The sequence below is a fragment of the Bos mutus genome, chromosome 11, assembly GCF_027580195.1.
Source record: "Bos mutus isolate GX-2022 chromosome 11, NWIPB_WYAK_1.1, whole genome shotgun sequence".
NCBI classification, from domain to species: domain Eukaryota; kingdom Metazoa; phylum Chordata; class Mammalia; order Artiodactyla; family Bovidae; genus Bos; species Bos mutus.
This window is the reverse complement of record NC_091627.1, coordinates 94,519,339-94,538,140: the sequence shown is the minus strand read 5'-3', so window position 1 is coordinate 94,538,140 and position 18,802 is coordinate 94,519,339. Positions and strand designations below refer to the sequence as shown.

The 18,802-nt window shown below is 37.3% G+C and overlaps 1 protein-coding gene across 2 annotated transcripts in view; it reads left to right on the top strand.

Moving 5' to 3' along the window:
* The window catches only part of EXOC6B (exocyst complex component 6B), a 728,809-nt gene that overhangs the window by 326,417 nt on the left and 383,590 nt on the right, over positions 1-18,802 (top strand). For both annotated transcript variants that reach the window (XM_070379801.1, XM_070379802.1), the window contains exon 8: positions 18,727-18,795. In XM_070379801.1, coding sequence (XP_070235902.1) covers positions 18,727-18,795 — 69 coding nt within the window. The remainder of the gene's footprint in view (positions 1-18,726; positions 18,796-18,802) is intronic.

Sequence of the window (18,802 nt, the reverse complement as noted above, 5' to 3'; positions counted from 1 at the left end):
TTTTAAATATTAACTCTTTATCAGATATGTGATTTGCAAACATCTTCTTCCATTCAGTAGGTTGTTTTTTGTTTTAATGATGATTTCCTTTGCTGTGCAAAAGCTTCTTAGTTTGATATAGTCCCATTTGTTTACTTTTGCTTTTGTTTCCCTTCCTTTTGGAGTTAGATCCAAAAATCATCACTAAGACAGCAATCAATGAGATTACCTCTTGTGTTTGTTTTCCAGGAATTTTATGGTTTCAGGTCTTACATTTAAGTCTTTAAACAGTTTTGTGCTAATTTTTGTGTGTACTTTAAGATAGTGGTTCGGTTTCATCCCTCTGTCTGTAGCTGTCCAATTTCCCAACACCATTTATTGAAGAGACAGTCCTTTTTCCATTGCATTATATATTCTTTGCTTCTTCATCATAAATTAACTCTTTATTGACCAGGAGAGTTTTGCAGAAACTAATGCCTGTGGCCAGCGATTTGTTATATAAGTGAATATTGAAAAGTCTCTGGTCGATAATGTTTGGGTAACAAAAGATGTTTTCATATGTCTCTGTTCAGTAATGTGATAACTGTCCACATATACGTAGATAGTTTTTGGGCTCTTAATTATGTTTCATTGGCCTGCGTGTCTGCTTTTGGGCCACTGCCATTTTGTTTTGATTACTATAGCTTTGTAGTATAGTTTGAAATCACGATCATGGTCTCTCTGGCTCTGTTGTTTTTCAAGATTGTTTTGACTATTTGGGATCTTTTGTGGTTCCATACAGACTTTAGAATTGTTTTTTCTAGTTCTGTGAAATATTCCATGGGGAATTTTGATAGGGATTTATCTGCCTGCAATGAAGGAGACCTGGGTTTGATCCCTGGGTCAGGAAGATCCCCTGGAGAAAGAAATGGCAACCCACTCCAGTACCTTTGCCTGGAAAATCCCATGAACAGAGGAGCCTGGTAGGCTACAGTCCATGGGATCGCAAAGAGTCAGACATGACTGAATGATTTCACTTTCACTTTTCATCGAATCTGTAGATTGTTTTGGATATTATGAACATTTTAACAGTGTTAAGGCTGTATATTGTCACCCTGCTTATTTAACTTATATGCAGAGTACATCATGGGAAACGCTGGACTGGAAGAAATACAAGCTGGAATCAAGATTGCCAGGAGAAATATCAATAACCTCAGATATGCATATGACACCACCCTTATGGCAGAAAGTGAAGAGGAACTAAAAAGCCTCTTGATGAAGGTAAAAGTGGAGAGTGAAAAAGTTGGCTTAAAGCTCAACATTCAGAAAACAAAGATCATGGCATCCGGTCCCATCACTTCATGGGAAATAGATGGGGAAACAGTGGAAACAGTGTCAGACTTTATTTTTGGGGGCTCCCAAATCACTGCATATGGTGACTGCAGCCATGAAATTAAAAGACGCTTACTCCTCGAAGGAAAGTTATGTCCAACCTAGATAGCATATTCAAAAGCAGAGACATTACTTTGCCAACTAAGGTCTGTCTAATCAAGGCTATGGTTTTTCCTGTGGTCATGTATGGATGTGAGAGTTGGATTGTGAAGAAGGCTGAGTGCCGAAGAATTGATGCTTTTGAACTGTGGTGTTGGAGAAGACTCTTGAGAGTCCCTTGGACTGCAAGGAGATCCAGCCAGTCCATTCTGAAGGAGATCAGCCCTGGGATTTCTTTGGAAGGAATGATGCTAAAGCTGAAACTCCAGTACTTTGGCCACCTCATGCGAAGAGTTGACTCATTGGAAAAGACTCTGATGCTGGGAGGGATTGGGGGCAGGAGGAGAAGGGGATGACAGAGGATGAGATGGCTGGCTGGATGGCATCACTGACTCGATGGATGTGAGTCTGAGTGAACTCCCGGAGATGGTGATGGACAGGGAGGCCTGGCGTGCTGCAATTCATGGGGCCGCAAAGAGTCAGACACGACTGAGCGACTGAACTGAACTGAACTCTTCTATTCCTTGAGTATGAAATGTTTTTTCCCTTACTTGAGTCTTCTTTAATTTCTTTCATCAGTCTTCGAGTTTTCAGTGTACAGGCCTTTTATCTCCTTGGTTAAATTTAATCCTGGATATTTTATTCTTTTTGATGCAGTCGTAAATTGGATTGCTTTCTTAATTTCTTTTTCTGATATTTCATTACTGTTGTATATGCTTTCCTGGTGGCTCAGACGGTAAAGCATTTGCCTGCAATGCAGGAGACCTGGGTTCGCTTCCTTGGTCAGGAAGATCCCTTGGAGAAGGAAATGGCAATCCACTCCAGCATTCTTGCCTGGAAAATCCCATGGACGGAGGACCCTGATAGGCTACAGGAAATGCCATGGATTTCTGTGTATTGATTTAATATCCTGGAACTTTGCTGATTTCATTGATTAGTTCTGATTTTTTTTTTTTTTGGTGGGGTCTTTAGGGGTTTCTAAATATAGTATCATGTCATCTGCAAACCGTGACAGTTTTACTTCTTTGTTTCTAATTTGGATGCTTTTATTTAATTGCCTTGCCTAATTGCTGTAGCTAGGACTTTGAATACTTTTTTGAATAAAAGTGGTGAGAGTGGGCATCCTTGTTTTATTTCTGATCTTAGAAGAATAACATTAAGCTTTTCACTGTTGGCTATGGTGTTGGCTGTGGGTCTGTCATATATGGCCTTTAGTATGTTGAAGTATATTCCCTCTATTCTTGGACAGAGGAGACTGGCAGGGTATGGTCCCTAGGGTCACAAAGAGTCACATGTGACTGAAGCGACTTAGCACACAGGCATATTCCCTCTACACCCACATTATTGAGAGTTTTTATGGTAAATGAACCTTGAATTTTATTAAAAGCTTTTTCTGCATTAAGATGATCATATGTTTCTCCTTTATTTTGTTAGTGTGATGTATCACATAGATTTTAGATGTAGAACCATCCTTGATCCCTGGAGTAAATCCCACTTGATTGTGGTGTATAATCCTTTTAATGTATTGTCAAATTCAGTTTGTTAATATGTTGTTGAAGATTTTTACCTCTATGTTCATCAGGGATATTGGCCTGTATACAGGTTTTCTTTTTGATGTTGTCCTTGTCTGGTTTTGGTGTCAGGGCAAACCAGGGCATCATAAAAAGTGTTTGGAAGCATTCCTTCCTATTCATTTTTTTTTTTTTTGGCGGGGGTGGGGGGAGGAATTTGAGAAGCATGCATGTATGCTAAGTCACTTCAGTCATGTCTGACTGTTTGTAACGCTATGGACTATAGCCTGCTGGGGCCTCTATCCACCAGATTCTCCAGGCAAGAATACTGGAGTGGGTTGCCATGCTCTCCTTCAGAGGATCTTCCTGACTCAAGGATTGAACCCTTGTCTCTTATGTCTGGTACATTGGTAGGCAGTTCTTTACTGTTAGCAGCACCTGGGGTGCCTGAGTTTGAGAAGGATAGGTATTGAATCTTTTTCAAATATTTAGGATGATTCACCAGTGAAGCCATCTGGTCTAGGCCTTTTGTTTATTGGGAGGTTTTTGATTAGTATTGGTCTCCTTGCTAGTAATCAGTCCATTCAGCTTTTCTGTTTCCTCACTATTCCATCCTGGTAGACTATATGTTTTATCTGTTTCTTCTAGGCTGTCCAATTTGTTGGCATATTATTGTTCATAGTATTCTCTTACCATTCTTTGTGTTTTTGTGGTATCAGTTATAATTTCTCTTTATTCCTGATGTTATTTGACTCCTCTTGCTTTTTTTCTTGCTTTGTCTAAAGGCTTGTCAATTTTATTTTTCTTCTTAAAGAACCACCTCTTAGTTTTCTATTGTCTTTTTGCCTTTACATACTGTTCATGGCGTTCTCAGGGCAAGAATATTGAAGGGTTTACCATTCCCTTTTCCAGGAGATCATGTTATTTCAGAGAATGAGATAGTTGGATGGTCAGCATCACTGACTCAATGGACATGAGTTTGAGCAAACTCCAGGAGATAGTGAAGGACAGGGAAGCCTGGTGTGCTGCAGTTTATGGGGTTTCAAGGAGTCTGGTATGACTTAGTGACTGAACATTTGTCTTTTTAATTTCTATTTCATTTATTTCTGCACTGATCTTATTATTTTCTTTTATCTACTAACTTTGGACTTTGATTTGTTCTTCTTTTTCTAGTTCCTTAGCATTAAAATTAGATTTCTATTATTTCTTGAAGTAGTCCTGGACTGCTGTTGACTTCCCTCTGAGAACTACATTTGCTGCATCTTAAAGACTTCAGTGTGTAATATTTCCATTTTTCTTTGTCTCTAGGTATTTTTTTTTTAATTTTACTTTTGATTTCTTCAATGACCCACTGGTTGTTTGGTAGCATATTGCTTAATTCCCACATTTTTACTGGTTTTTTGGTTCAGTTTTCTTCTTGTAATTGATTTCTGTTTTCATAGTGTTGTGACTGTGAAAAATGCTTAATATCTCAATCTTCTTAAGTTTATTCATTTAATTTCTTTTTTAATTGGAGGAAAATTGCTTTACAATGTTGTGTTAATTTCTACCATATAACAGCACAAATCAGTCATAATTATATATGTATTGGGTACATTCCACAATTCTAAATTTTTACTACCCCCACCAAATTTTATGTTTTTGATGTCACATTTTGCATCTTTTTATTTATGTTTCCTTAGAAAATTATTGTATTTTTTTTAGCTAAGTTTACTTCTTTTGTCTCTTAAGCTTTATGGTAGTTTTATAAGTGCTTGATTGGCTACCTTCTTTTTAAAATTTTTAATTAATTAATTTATTTTAATTGGAGGATAATTGCTTTACAGTGTTGTGATGATTTTTGCCATACATCAGCATGAATTGGCCACAGGTATACATGTGTCCCCTACATCCTGAACCTCCCTCTGACCTCCCTCCCGACTCTATCCCTCTGGGTTGTCCCAGACCACTGGCTTTGGCTACCTGCTTCATGTATCAATCTTGCACTGGCCATCTGTTTTACATATAGTAATGTCCAGGTTTTAATGCTATTCTCTCAAGTCATCCCATTCTCCCCTTCTTCCACTGAGTCCAAAAGTCTGTTCTTTACGTCCGTGTCCTGCATGTAGGATCATTGGTACTGTTTTCCTAAATTCCATGCTGTTGCTGCTGCTAAGTCGCTTCAGTCGTGTCCAACTCTGTACGACCCCATAGACAGCAGCCCACCAGGTTCCTCTGTCCCCGGGATTCTCCAGGCAAGAATACTGGAGTGGGTTGCTGTTTTCCTCTCCAATTCATGAAAGTGAAAAGTGAAAGTGAAGTCGTTCAGTCGTGCCCGACTCTTAGCGACCCCATGGACTGGAGCCTACCAGGCTCCTCCATCCATGGGATTTTCCAGGCAAGAGTACTGGAGTGGGGTGCCATTGCCTTCTCCCCTAAATACCATATATATGTGTAAATATCAGTATTTGTCTTTCTCTTTCTGACTTGCTTCACTCTGTATATTAAGCTCCAGGTTCATCCACCTCATTAGAACTGTCTCAGATGCATTCCTTTTTGTAGCTGAGTAATATTCCACTGTGTGTATGCACCACAACTTCCTTGTCCATTCATCTGCCGATGGACATCTAGGTTGTTTCCATGGCCTAGCAACTGTAAATAGTGCTGCAGTGAACATTAGGGTACATGTATTGCTTTCAGTTCTGGTTTCCTCAGGGTGTATCTTGCTTACGTTTTCCCATGAGATTTTTACTTTCCTGTGTTTTCTTCTTATCAGTTAGTGTTGTTTTTTTTTCAACTTAGGGAATTCCCTGTAACATTTCTTGTAAGTCCACTTTAGTGGTGATAAACTTCTTTGCCGTGCTGTGCTTAGTTGCTCATTTGTGTCCGACTCTTTGTGACCCCCGTGGATTGTAGCCCTCCAGGCTCCTCTGTCCTTGGGGATTCTCCAGCCAAGAATACTGGTAGCCATGCCCTCCTCTAGGGGATCTTCCCAACCCAGGGATCAAACCCAGGTCTCCTGTATTGCAGGCAGATTCTTCACAGTATGAGCCTCCAAGGAAGTTAACTTCTTGAGCTTTTGCTTATTTGGAAAACCTTTACCTCATCTTTAATTTTGAATGACAAACTTGCCGATTAGAGAAATATTGGTTGGAAAAATTTTCCTTTTAGCAATTTGAATACGCCATGCCACTCACTTATGGCCTGTAGAGTTTCTTCTGATAAATCTGCTGGAAGCTTTATAAGGATTTTTTTTTTTTAATATAATAAGTTTTAAACTGTGGAAAATTCTGAAAGAGATGGGAATACCAAACCTATATGCAGGTCAGGAAGCAACAGTTAGAACTGGACATGGAACAACAGACTGGTTCCAAATAGGAAAAGGAGTACATCAAGGCTGTATATTGTCACTCTGCTTATTTAACTTCTATGCAGAGTACATCATGAGAAATGCTGGGCTGGAAGAAGCACAAGCTGGAATCAAGATTGCCGGGAGAAATATCAATAACCTCAGATATGCAGATGACACCACCCTTATGGCAGAAAGTGAAGAAGAACTAAAGAGCCTCTTGATGAAAGTGAAAAAGTTGGCTTAAAGCTGGCCAACTGGCCAATCTGGTCCCATCACTTCATGGGAAATAGATGGGGAAACAGTAGAAACAGTGTCAGACTTTCCTTTTTTGGGCTCCAAAATCACTGCAGATGGTTATTGCAGCCATGAAATTAAAAGACGCTTGCTCCTTGGAAGGAAAGTTATGACCAACCTAGATAGCATATTCAAAAGCAGAGACATTACTTTGTCAACAATGGTCCGTCTAGTCAAGGCTATGTTTTTTCCAGTAGTCACGTATGGATGTGAGAGTTGGACTATAAAGAAAGCTGAGTGCCGAAGAATTGATGTTTTTGAACTGTGGTGTTGGAGAAGACTTTTGAGAGTCCCTTGGACTGCAAGGAGATTCAACCAGTCCATCCTAAAGGAGGTCCGTCCTGGTTGTTCATTGGAAGGACTGATGTTGAAGCTGAAGCTCCAATACTTTGGCCACCTGATGTGAAGAGCTGACTCATTTGAAAAGACCCTGATGATGGGAAAGATCGAGGGCAGGAGGAGAAAGGGACGACAGAGGATGAGATGGTTGGACGGCATCACTGACTCAATGGACATGAGTTTGAGTGAACTCCGGAAGTTGGTGATAGACAGGGAGGCCTGGTATGCTGTGGTTCATGGGGTCACAAAGAGTCAGACACGACTGAGCGACTGAAATGAATGAATGAATGAAGTTGTTTTTCTCTTATTGCTGTTAGAGTTCTCTCTTAGTCCTTACTCTTACCATTTTAATTATAATGTGTCTTGGTGTGCTTCTCCTTGGTGTCATCTTTCTTGGAAGTCTCTTGACTTCTAGACCTGGATGTCTGTTTCCTTCCCCAGCTTGGGCAAGTTTTTCAGCCATTATTTTTTCTGACCCTTTTCTAAGTTTTCTGACCCTTTCTCTTATCTTTCCCTTCTGAAACTTCTATAATGTGAACATAATTCCACTTAATGTTGTCTCAGATATCCCTTGAGGTATATTCACTTTTTTTTTTAAGATTCTTTTTTCATTTTTCACCTTTTTCCAGGTGATGTCCATGTTTTTCTTCCAGCTCATTGATTCTTTCTTATGTTTTAATCCAATCTGCTGTTGAATCCCCAAAGTGTATTTTTCAGTGAGTTACAACTGCTGTTTAGTACTTTCTTATATTTTCTATCTTTTTGTTGAGGATTTCACTGTATTCATTCATTCTACTCCTGAGTTTGGTGAATATCTTTATGACTGTTACTTTAAACTCTTTATCAGGTTGGTTGCTTATCTCTGTTTCATCAAGGTCTGTTTCAGGGCATATGTCTCCTTCTTTGGTTTTGGAATACGTTCCTTTGTCTCTTCGTTTAGCCGGACTCTCTGTTTGTCTAAATGTGTTAGGTGAAACAGCTGTCTGTCTCAGTCTTAAAGGAGTGTGCTTTATAAGTTATGATCCGTGTGGCCTGGAAGCACAGTCTTCCCTGGCCACCAGAACCAGGTGCTCACAGGCTGTCCCTCATGTGGACCATGCATGCCCTCCAGTTGTGATGGGACCTTCGCTGCTTTGTGGGGAGAGTGGAGAGTGGTGCACTTGTCCGGCCTGGTTTTGATGTTAGAAATTTGTTTTGAATCTTTATATCTTACTGTGGTATATTCAGATGTTATTGCTTATTTCTAAATGTCTAGACAGAACTTTAAAAATCTTTAGAAGTAGTGAACAGTTTAGTTTGAGAATGTATTAGAGTCATCAGAAATATTATTTTTGAAATATTGGAAGATAGAGTGCAAAGAACCATTTAAGATGATATATTATTTGTGAGAAAGTGGCCAGTAATACCTACAGAGAGTAGGGTTGTTGTGAGGATTGACTGAAGTAATTTATATAATGTTTTGTCATAGTGCTTGGCACTTACAATCCTACCAGTATATAATAGTTAACATTGTAGCATTCTGACTGTGCTTTTTTTTTTTGCAATAAAGATGAAATATATCTTGATATATTTTTGATAATGTACCAAAAAATGGTAATGATACCATCTATTGTAAACAAACAAACAAAAATCTATTGAAATAAAGCAATATTGAGTAAGACATAGTTTGAAGAAGCAGGGCCTATGATTTCTGCTTTGTCCTAAGGTTACTTAGAGCTTCTGCATTCTTAGAATACTTCATTGTTGCCACATTTCTGGCACATCTCATATTCTAGTTTGTTTGTTACTTTTCTTAATTTGTTTACATACTGTTAGTTATGTAAACTGCAAGGTTGCTACAAAGGATATGGTTTTCCACTAATCCATTTCTCTCAGAAAAATGATTTTGAAAGTCAATTTTATTCTTCATTCTTCCCCACTGTCCCTGTTAAATCTGTCATTTGAAAGAAAGTGGTATATTTTAAACATCATATTTGAACTCTCAGTACATTGACTTGTTTTCTGAGAATGACATCCTTCCACATTATCACAATAAAATAATCACACTCAGGAATTTAATATATAACTTATATACAAATTTTCCCAGTTGTCCCAATATTATAGCAGTTTTTTCTTTCATTTTTTTCCTGCAATCATATGTAGACATGTATCACATGTTGCATTTAATTTTTATGTATATTTATTCTCCTTTAATGTTCTTGTATTTAGGTGCATATGGTACACCCCCATGATTAGATTCAGGTTAATAATTTTTGGCAAGAATATTACAAAAGAAGTATTATGTTCTTTTCAGTGCATCATATCAGGAAGTACACAGTTGATTAAGGTGGTGTCTACCAGATTTCTCTACTGTTTTTCACCTATTGGTTTTAGAATTGATTGATGATTCTTTCCTGAATCATGTATTACTATGGTGATTATAAAATAGTGATTTTTCTATCTTTACCATTTGATTCACATTGATTGGTTGGCATTCTTCTAAAAGAAGAAATTTACTTTTCCCCCTTTCCTTTTTTTTGTCTCCGTGTTGGCACTTATATGTTTTTTTAGTATACAGCTGCTTATAGTCCATTCTTGTCTTTCATTTTGATTCTCCATTTGTTCCAAACTTGAGTCTCATCCATTGTGCTCTGCTGTGTCTCTGTCAGTTCTGAGCATCTCATTCATTGTCTTGCACAGGATGGGTTCACTCCAGGTTTTGCCCCAGCCCCAGCATTAGCTGTTTTGTCAAAGAGTTCTTGTTCCTTTTACTGGAGAACGGTATTTAGAAACCAAGATACGGGCATTGGGTGTGCTCCTTTTGTGGACAGAATTAAGAAATATACATACTACACTGGCAGAGATATTTTTATAAATTGTAAGTTAAGTCTGATGCTTCTAATTCAAACCTGGTATCATAGCTCTTCCTCTTCTGTTGCATATTTGTGTCTGAGAATTCTGGTTCCCAGAGTATTAATATATTTACTCATTTGCCTAATTATAATGCCCAAAATAGTTTCAGAATTTCTATGCATATACCACTAAAAGCAGTAAACTTACTAAGTTCAAGATTTCTTTGCTGTTCTTTTCATCTTAAATGCAGTGGAGCTATATTGTTCAAAATGTTTTGTTCAGATGTTTGTTGGCTATTTTAGTTTCTCGTGTGTGCTCATTATCCAATTTATATATTCTTAGGCTCATTGATTTCTTTTTGAGTAATTTTTGGAGGTTCCCTATCCTTATTAGTTTAATTTTTTGACTATATAAAATATGAACATGGTTCAAAAGGCAGAGTTATATAAGACAGTATGTTCACTGAAATCCCACTCTTCTCTTTATCTCTCCCTCCTGATCTTACCCACCCTTTGTAAGTAATCAATATTGTGAGTTTGTGTTTGTGGCGTGTATACATACTCTTTCTCATAGCTTATATAACATTAACAGCATAATGCATATATATATGTTTTGTACTTTGTTTTTTCATTTGAAAATATATCCTGAAAATAATGATTTTTATATCAGTTCCTGGAAATCGTTCTCATTCTATTTTTACTACTAAATTGTACTCCATTTTTGAATGTACCACAGTTTATTCAGCTAATCTCCTGTATGTAGGAATTTAATGATTTCTAATCTTTTCCTGTAAAAGTATAGTGTTTCTGTTATAGAGCTATTTTAATTAGCTCAACAAAATACTAACAATACCAGGTACTGGCAGGGTGCAGGACAGCTGTGCATTTGCTGTAAAAATGCAAAATGGTTCAGTCAGTTTGGAAAAGAGTCTGTTAGTGAATTTATAAAGTTGAACATACACTTACCATGTGACCCAGCAGTCTCACTCCTAGGAATTTACCCATTATGTTTACACAGTAACATCTACCTGAATTTTTATAGCAACTTTATTCATATGTTGCAGCAAGTAGAAGCAACCCAAGTGTTCTTCAGTGAGTGAAGAGATAAAAATGAACCGTGGTATATCCATAATTAGAGTGTCACTTTGAAGTAAAAAGAAGTAAACTATAGATACATGAAACAACACAAATGAATCTCAGATACTTTATGCTGAATGAAAGAAGCCAGATTCAAAGGTTATGTCCAGTATGAGTCTCTTTATATGACATTCTTGAAAAGGCAAAACTCTAGGGACAGGAAATGGATCAGTGTTTGGCAAGGGCTGAACATTATGGAGTAATTTGACTACAGAGGGACATGCCGGAAATTTTGGGGGTGGTGGAACCTTCTTTTAAAATCTAGATTGTGACAGTGATTATAGGATTAGATGGATTGTTTTAGAACATAAAGTTGTTCTAGAAAGTTGTCACTAGAAAGGATGAATTTTCCTCTATGCAAAATACCTTAAAACTTAAAAAAAAGTTTTATAGTAAACCCTCAAACCTGAAAATTGTTTTATATATAGTTGGAGATGTTTCTTCAGGGTAGGTTTCTAGATTGCTGATTCAAGGGATAAATGCATGTGTAGTCTTGTTGGATAATGTGAAATTCTGCTCTATAGAGGTTGAACCATTTTCTGCACCTCCCCACTACCAGCCATGTATGAGATGCTTATTTTCTTACAGCTTCTTTCAGGGAGAATTTTGTTAAGTTTTTTATTTTTTGCCAGTTGCATAAATGAAAAATAGTATCTCTGTATAGTTTTAAATTTGCATTCCTATTACTATGGGTGAAATGTGGTATCTGAGAAGTTTGAGAGGCATTTGTATTTTTTTCCCCAGTAAGCTATCTGTTTGTTTTTTTACCCATTTTTTCCTGATTTTTTTCCCCTTCAATTTTTATGATTTGCTTATATATTAGGGATATTAGTTCTTTAAGATTTTATTCTACCTACTTTTGATCAGCTTAACTTTTCCTCCCCTTAGAACTTTTATATTTAATACCACATTCATGCTAAATTTCCTTTTTGCCTGATAGTTTAGAGTTTCTTAGCATACAGTCTCTCTCTCTCCAGTTGCTAAGTCGTGTCTGACTCTTGCGACCCCATGGCCTGTAGCCTGCCAGGCTCCTCTGTCCATGGGATTCTCCAGGCAAGAATACTGGAGTGGGTTGCCCTTTCCTTCTCCAGGGGATCTTCCCAATCCAGGAACTGAAGCCAGGTCTGCTAGACCTGGCAGTTTTTTTACCGACTGAGCTATGAGGGAAATCCTAGCATACAGTAGACCATTGTTAAATAAAGATCAGTTCAATCTTTATTTCCTAAGTGTTCAGGTTCAAGCAGAGAATTCTTAAAGGACTCTCATTTGATTTGGTCACAAGGTTTTTTGTAATGCCTCAATAAGGAGAAATGCTGTTATCTTTCCTGATTTTCTTCTGTTTAGTGCAAACATGAATTAATTAAGTGGTAATCTACTTAGGGATTTTTCAGGAAGAAGTTGAGTAATTTGTGAGATGCTCAATAGAAAAAAATGCTGTACTTTTAGGGTAGGGCTCTGGTCAGGGTATTCTTGAGTGTTCAAAGGCTTAGAATGTTTTTTATCCTTTTAATCACCCTAGTGACTTAGAGTCCTATCTTCTAGTTTGTTGGTATGTCTGTGGTGTTAGTCCAGCTCTATTAGAGCTTATGTCCAAATGAATTTTACCCTTTTTCTCCTCTGAAATTTGTAAGTCAAATAGTTCAAAAATGCACACTGGTAAAAAATGTCTGCCAGGTACTTCTTGGCTTCTGGACATAATATAGGCAGTCACAGTTGATCTTCTGGATTCAAAGGCAGTACCCCTTTAGCTAATCATTTGTTGTTTTCTCTCTTGAGAAACATACCTGGTACATTTTAGTAACTTGAGAGTCAAGTAATTTTCAGAAATAGGTACCAAGTCCCTACATTCATTTATCAATACCAAGAAACCAAAGTACCAAAATTCTGTTTTATGTTAAGTGGTAATCAAAAAGTATTTTCAAGATCAAGAATGACCCAAATAATTAGTGAGAAGCATATCTACATTTTTTACAAACTTCTGTCATACTCTTTTTGGAAGGTCCACCTGCTTTGAAAGAGTTCATGAGAAAAAGATAAATGATATGTGTGTGTGTGTGTGTGTGTGTGTGTGTGTATCTCCCGGGCCTACTTAGAGGGAAAGCAGGTAGATTTATCTGATTGTTACCTGCAGATACTCTTTCCCCCACCTCCGTTCACTAGTGAGTCTTTGAAGTTATGGAGAGAGCTAAATTCTAACTCCTTTTTTTTGAGGGGGAAGGTTGTGTTATAAAACTATTAAGTGAATATATCTGATAAAGCTTGAGTGTCATTATTTTAAAATAAAAATCTCCTTTAAAAAAACTAAATCATTTTCCTATCATTTATGAGACTAACTTATCCACTAGCCTTTCCATTTTCAGAGATTTCCTTTGACTTGAACTAAGATATATTAGAAAACAAGAAAAACGTATCATAAAACCAAATCCTGATGTTTTGCAAGAATTTTCCTAATGAGAAATACTCTTTCTTTTCTTCTTGATATCTAATATTCCCATTTCTCCTCTGAATCTTTATATCTTATCTAATGTATGTTGTGTACAGAGGTTCATAGACTATTTTTTTCTAGGTGCTTTTCATTAATCCTATTTATAGAAAGGTTAGCTTTTCTTTTTTTCAATATCCTCTGTCTCCAGACTCTTTTTGCCATCTATGTAGTGGCATCATGTGACAGCTGGTGTATTGATGGATATAATGGTATTTAACAACAAATAGTCTATACACAATAATTAGGAATAATTGCTTTGACTAAAGCTGTTAATTTTTATCGTAAGTATATAAGATTGAAACAGTCAAATTAGCCTTATAGATTGGTATCTAATGGCACATATCTCTGGTGGGTATGTGAATGTATAATTGTTGAATGTAGTTGTTGCCTTGATGATATCTCTCTGTGGATGTGGTAGGCCAGTCATCCAGAGATTATTTTAACAGCTTATTATTATCTGTTAATTTAAAATATATCCAAGTTTTCTTAATTTCATGGGCTTCTCAAGTGGTGCTAGTGGTAAAGAACCTGCCTGCCAATGTAGGAGACTTAAGAGATGCAGGTTCGATCCCTGGGTTGGGAAAATCCCCTGGAGAAGGGAATGGCAATCCACTCCAGGATTCTTGCCTGCAGAATACCATGGACAGAGGAGCCTCAAGTGCTGTGGTCCATAGGATTGCATAGAATTGGACATGATTGAAGTGACTTAGCACTAGCACTCTCTTAATTTATATAATTTATATTGTGCTCTCCTTACCTGCCACCTTACCGGCCTCCTGAGAAACCTGTATGCAGGTCAAGAAGCAACAGTTAGAACCAGACATAGAACAATGGACTGATTCAAAATTGGAAAAGGAGTATGTCAAGGCTGTGTGTTGTCACCCTGCTTATTTAACTTATATGCAGAGTACATCATGTGAGATGCTGGGCTGGATGAAGGAAAGCTGAAATCAAGATTGGTGGGAGAAATATCAGTGACTTCAGATATGCAGATAACACCACCCTTATGGCAGAAAGTGAAGAGGAACAAAAGAACCTCTTGATGAAAGTGAAAAAGAAGAGTGAAAAAACTGGCTAACATTTTTTCAACATTCAGGAAATGAAAATCATGGCATCTGGTCCCATCACTTCATGACAGAAGGATGGGGAAACAGTGGAAACAGTGATAGACTTTATTTTCTTGGGTTCCAAAATCACTGTAGATGGTGACTGCAGCCATGAAATTAAATGATGCTTGCTCCTTGGAAGAAAAGCTATGACAAACCTAGAAAGCTCATTAAAAAGCAGAGCCATTACATTGCCAATAAAGGTCCATCGAGTCAAAGCTGTGGTTTTTCCAGTAGTCACATATGGATGTGAGAGTTGGAGCATAAAGAAGACTGAGCGTCGAAGAATTAATGCTTTTAAACTGTGGTGTTGAAGAAGGCTCTTGAGAGTCCCTTGGGCTTCAAGGAGATCAAACCAGTCAGTCCTAAAGAAAATCAGTCTATTCATTGGAAGGACTGATGCTGAAGCTGAAGCTCCAATACTTTGGCCACCTGATGCGAAGAGCTGACTCATTAGAAAAGACCCTGTTGCTGGGAAAGATTGAAGGCAGGAGGAGAAAGGGACGACAGAGGATGAGATGGTTGGATGGCACCACCAACTCTATGAACATGAGTTTGAGCAAGGTCTGGGAGATGGTGGACAGGGAAACCTGGTGCACTGCAGTCCATGGGGTTGCAAAGAGTCGGACATGACTGAGTGACTGAAAAACAACAAATAGTGTGCTCTCAGGCATACATTTCTTGGTTGTGTGTGTGTTAAGTCACTTCAGTGTGTCTGACTCCTTTCGACCCTATGGACTATAGCCCACCAGGCTCCTCTGTCCATGGGATTCTAGGCATGAATACTGGAGTGGATTACCATGCCCTCCTCCAGGGGATCTTCCTGACTCAGGAATTGAACCCATGTCTTTTATGCCTCTTTCATTGGCAAGCGGGTTCTTTACCACTAGCACCACCTGGGAAGCCCGGATTTCTCATTTACATAATCTAAAATTTTACCTACTATTTGGTCCTTCCTGACAATAAAGAGGTTTGAAGGGACTCTCTTCAGAAACTATAGGGAATTAGGCAGCTGCTGTCCTTGGTGATGAAATTATTTCATGTGAATTCTTAAGGAAAACAACTAGTTAAAAAAGTGGGATAATCTTAAGTGCATTGTTTGTGACTACTGTTGGTATGAAGATAGATCTGTTTGAACTAGAAAAATACAGACTGCAGTATCTTAATGTCTTGAGTTCCTGACTGCCATGCAGAGGAAATGTTTAACTATTTTAATCATGTTTCTGTATCTCAGAAAGAAAGCCCTTATGAAAGGAAATGACAGCGTCCTACCACAAAGTTATCTCTTATCAGTTATAGTCTTAGTCGATAATGATTTGTCAAAGTTGGACATGTGTAAAATGCAAGGGCTGTGTTATTTACTTTGGAAAGGAAAAATTAGATGAAGCTGATAAAGACGGAGTCATGGCTTTTGTTAGGAGACAGAAACCATTAAAGGCAGTCATTGTTAGCTTAGGAAAGTGTCCTTGGACCCCTCCCTCTGTCCCAGCTGAGACCTAAACCTGCTTGAATCATTCTTTGCAACTTGAGGGGAGGGAGGGACAACTGAGGGGAAGAAGAATGAAGACAGCTCCGACAGAGATTTAGCATTTTAAATGGGGAGCAAAATGTGGACCTTGAGGCAGACTATTTATTTGAGTCAGAAAACACTGCCTTTTGTTCTGGTACTCACTCCCATTTATTTCGGTTTTTGAAGGTTCATTTCTTATCCTTCCAAACATGTAGCATTCCTTCACGTACAGTGTACGTTGCTCTCCTCCCTTCACCTTTCTGTAGATGTGATTCTTTTTCATTAGTGGAAGCAGAGAAAACACATTTAGCTCAAAGCAACATGAGTCAGTGCATGCTTTACATACCTTTCTCCTCACAGCACTCTTCTGGTTTCCTCACAGTGTTCCTAGTGTTCCTCACAGAAGGGAGCATGAAGGAAAAATCATCTCTAAATAGTAGACTATTTGGAGGGTGGAAGTAAAGTTTGTGAACTTAAGCCCCGTTCTGCTCCTTTTTATCTTGATTTCTGTGTACCACCTTCAAGGCAGGAAAGCATGTCCTTAGGAGGACTTAACTGGATTATGATTTCAGAGGCTAAGAAATAGCCCCCTTGACAGCCCTCCTGCGTCAGAGTACTTTAAACAGTTAGAAGCTGAATGTCAAGACAGCCTCACAGAGAATAGATTTGGTTGTAAATATTTGGTGGAGATGACAGAAAAGGCCTTTGTCTCTTCTCTAATTATATCTATTTTTAAGTTGGTCCAGAAAAACCAGTCTTCCCATGCCATTAGTAAAGGGCCCCATTAGGTTATTTGTCACAGATTTCTTGGGAAATTGTCCCCTAAGGTGGGATGTTCATTCTTTAAGGATGGGTCTGACATGTGAAAGGGCTAAGACTTTGACTGAGCAATGGCTAGAAGCAGTTTCCTTTTGAATGAAAGGCTTTGAGTTCAAAGCAAAACAAAATAAACTGTATGAAGAACATAGAAACAAAGTTGTGATTAAATTTGTTGTTTAAAATTAAGTAGAATGTTCTTAATATTTTTAAAGGTATATACTTCTAAAAATAACTTTATAATCATTAATTCTAAATAAAAGGAAAAAGTTTAATTTTCCACACAGATCAAAGTAATTTTTTAATGCGTTTCTGTTCTTGTCTTTTTCATGTACACATGTAATTTTTAGGTAATTTAAATACTATTGTAAATATAATTTTATGGGAATTTTCTGTATTTCTTCTTTTGAAGTTGTTTTTCACTTAGCTACAGTTTTCACTAGTAGGCTCTGATTTTCCGGAAAAATAAAATAAATTTCCTTGAAATCTCCGCTTCAGAATCAAAGAGGAGCGACTGTAAAGGTGCTTAATGTTGTAGTCATTTTAAAGAAGAGGGCCTGTAATGATCACCTATTGCCCCTTGTTGTGTTAAGATGAAAATGAATGTCCATTTGTATCCTTAAAGTTAGAATTTTTACATGCTTTTTAATCATACTTTTCTTTACCTACATGGTGCCTGTCCATGAAATGTTTTACTTAGTAATTTGGCAGTGCTCACTAACTCTTCTAGATTTTTTTTTTTTAAGTAAAACTGTGCTTTGGCCATGGTGTAGGATCTTGAGCACCTTATCAGTCTTTGGAGTCACAAAAACGTTTGTTTGGAGTGCTTATAGATACATAATATATTGAGTGAGATTCCCAAACATAGAGGTTTAATTTCTGATCTCATGGATGCAAAGCAAATAAACAGAATGGCCAATAAATTTGAACCAATACATAGAGACATGTGATGGTTTTGAAGGGAAAAGAAAGTGGATATTGTACTATTGAATTAGGATGAATAGGTTTCATTAGAAACAGCATCTTGATGAAGAATCAGTTCACCCAAAGAAGATATGAGGTTTACTTTTATGAAGTAAAGGAAACTGACTTTATAATCATGAATCAGCCCAATCCAATTTAGATGTGCCTGCTGCTCGTATTCAGATGAATTACAGTTACTAGTGTTGTACTAAAAACTTTAGTCTTTGTCTTTATTTAGTCTTTAGTTTTTATTTTAGTCTATATTTTGACTGCTGTATTTCTTCATGTAGTTGTGTCTTTTCTTTTTTGTTCTGTTTTGCTTAATACTTGCTTTCTAGTGTTTCCTTTTACTCTTATTAAATTTATTTAGGTCAACTAATATTTTTCTTTTTCAGATGAGGAAATTGAGGTCAAAGAACATTGTGACTTATTCATCATCACAATTGTAATGCATCAGTTTTAGCACTGTGACTGTATTGCAGTTCTAGTTTTTTGTTTTACTTTCCTTGTTTGATGTCTAGGATTAATCTGTATGCATTTTTCATACTATAATTTGTTGATACTCTAGGTTTGATTTTTCTATTCATTATCTTATTTTTAAAAATATCATCTCCCCTCTCTTCTTGGAGTATTTCTGTATTTGACTGCATGCAGTCTTAAATATTCACAGATTCTAATGCCCTTTCCTGCTTTTTTTCTGCAGTCTCCAAGTGTATCTCTAAAAGCGTATGCAAGACCAGAGACACCTCTTACTCTTCTCTGTTATCTGTTCTTCAGTTCTGTGTCCCAACCTTGGTGATAGCCTCACTGTTTTTTAATCTATGACTGAAATGCTAAAACTAGGTTTCTTGAAGCATACTTTGTTTTGTTTTAACACTTTAGTATTAAAAATGAGTGCTATTGCTCTTTATAGCTTTGTTTGAATATTTTGTGACAATTTTGGTTGTTTTGCAGGTACCTGGCGCCCAAGATTTGGTTGATTTCTCTCCTGTTTATCGATGTCTACACATATATTCTGTCTTGGTGAGTC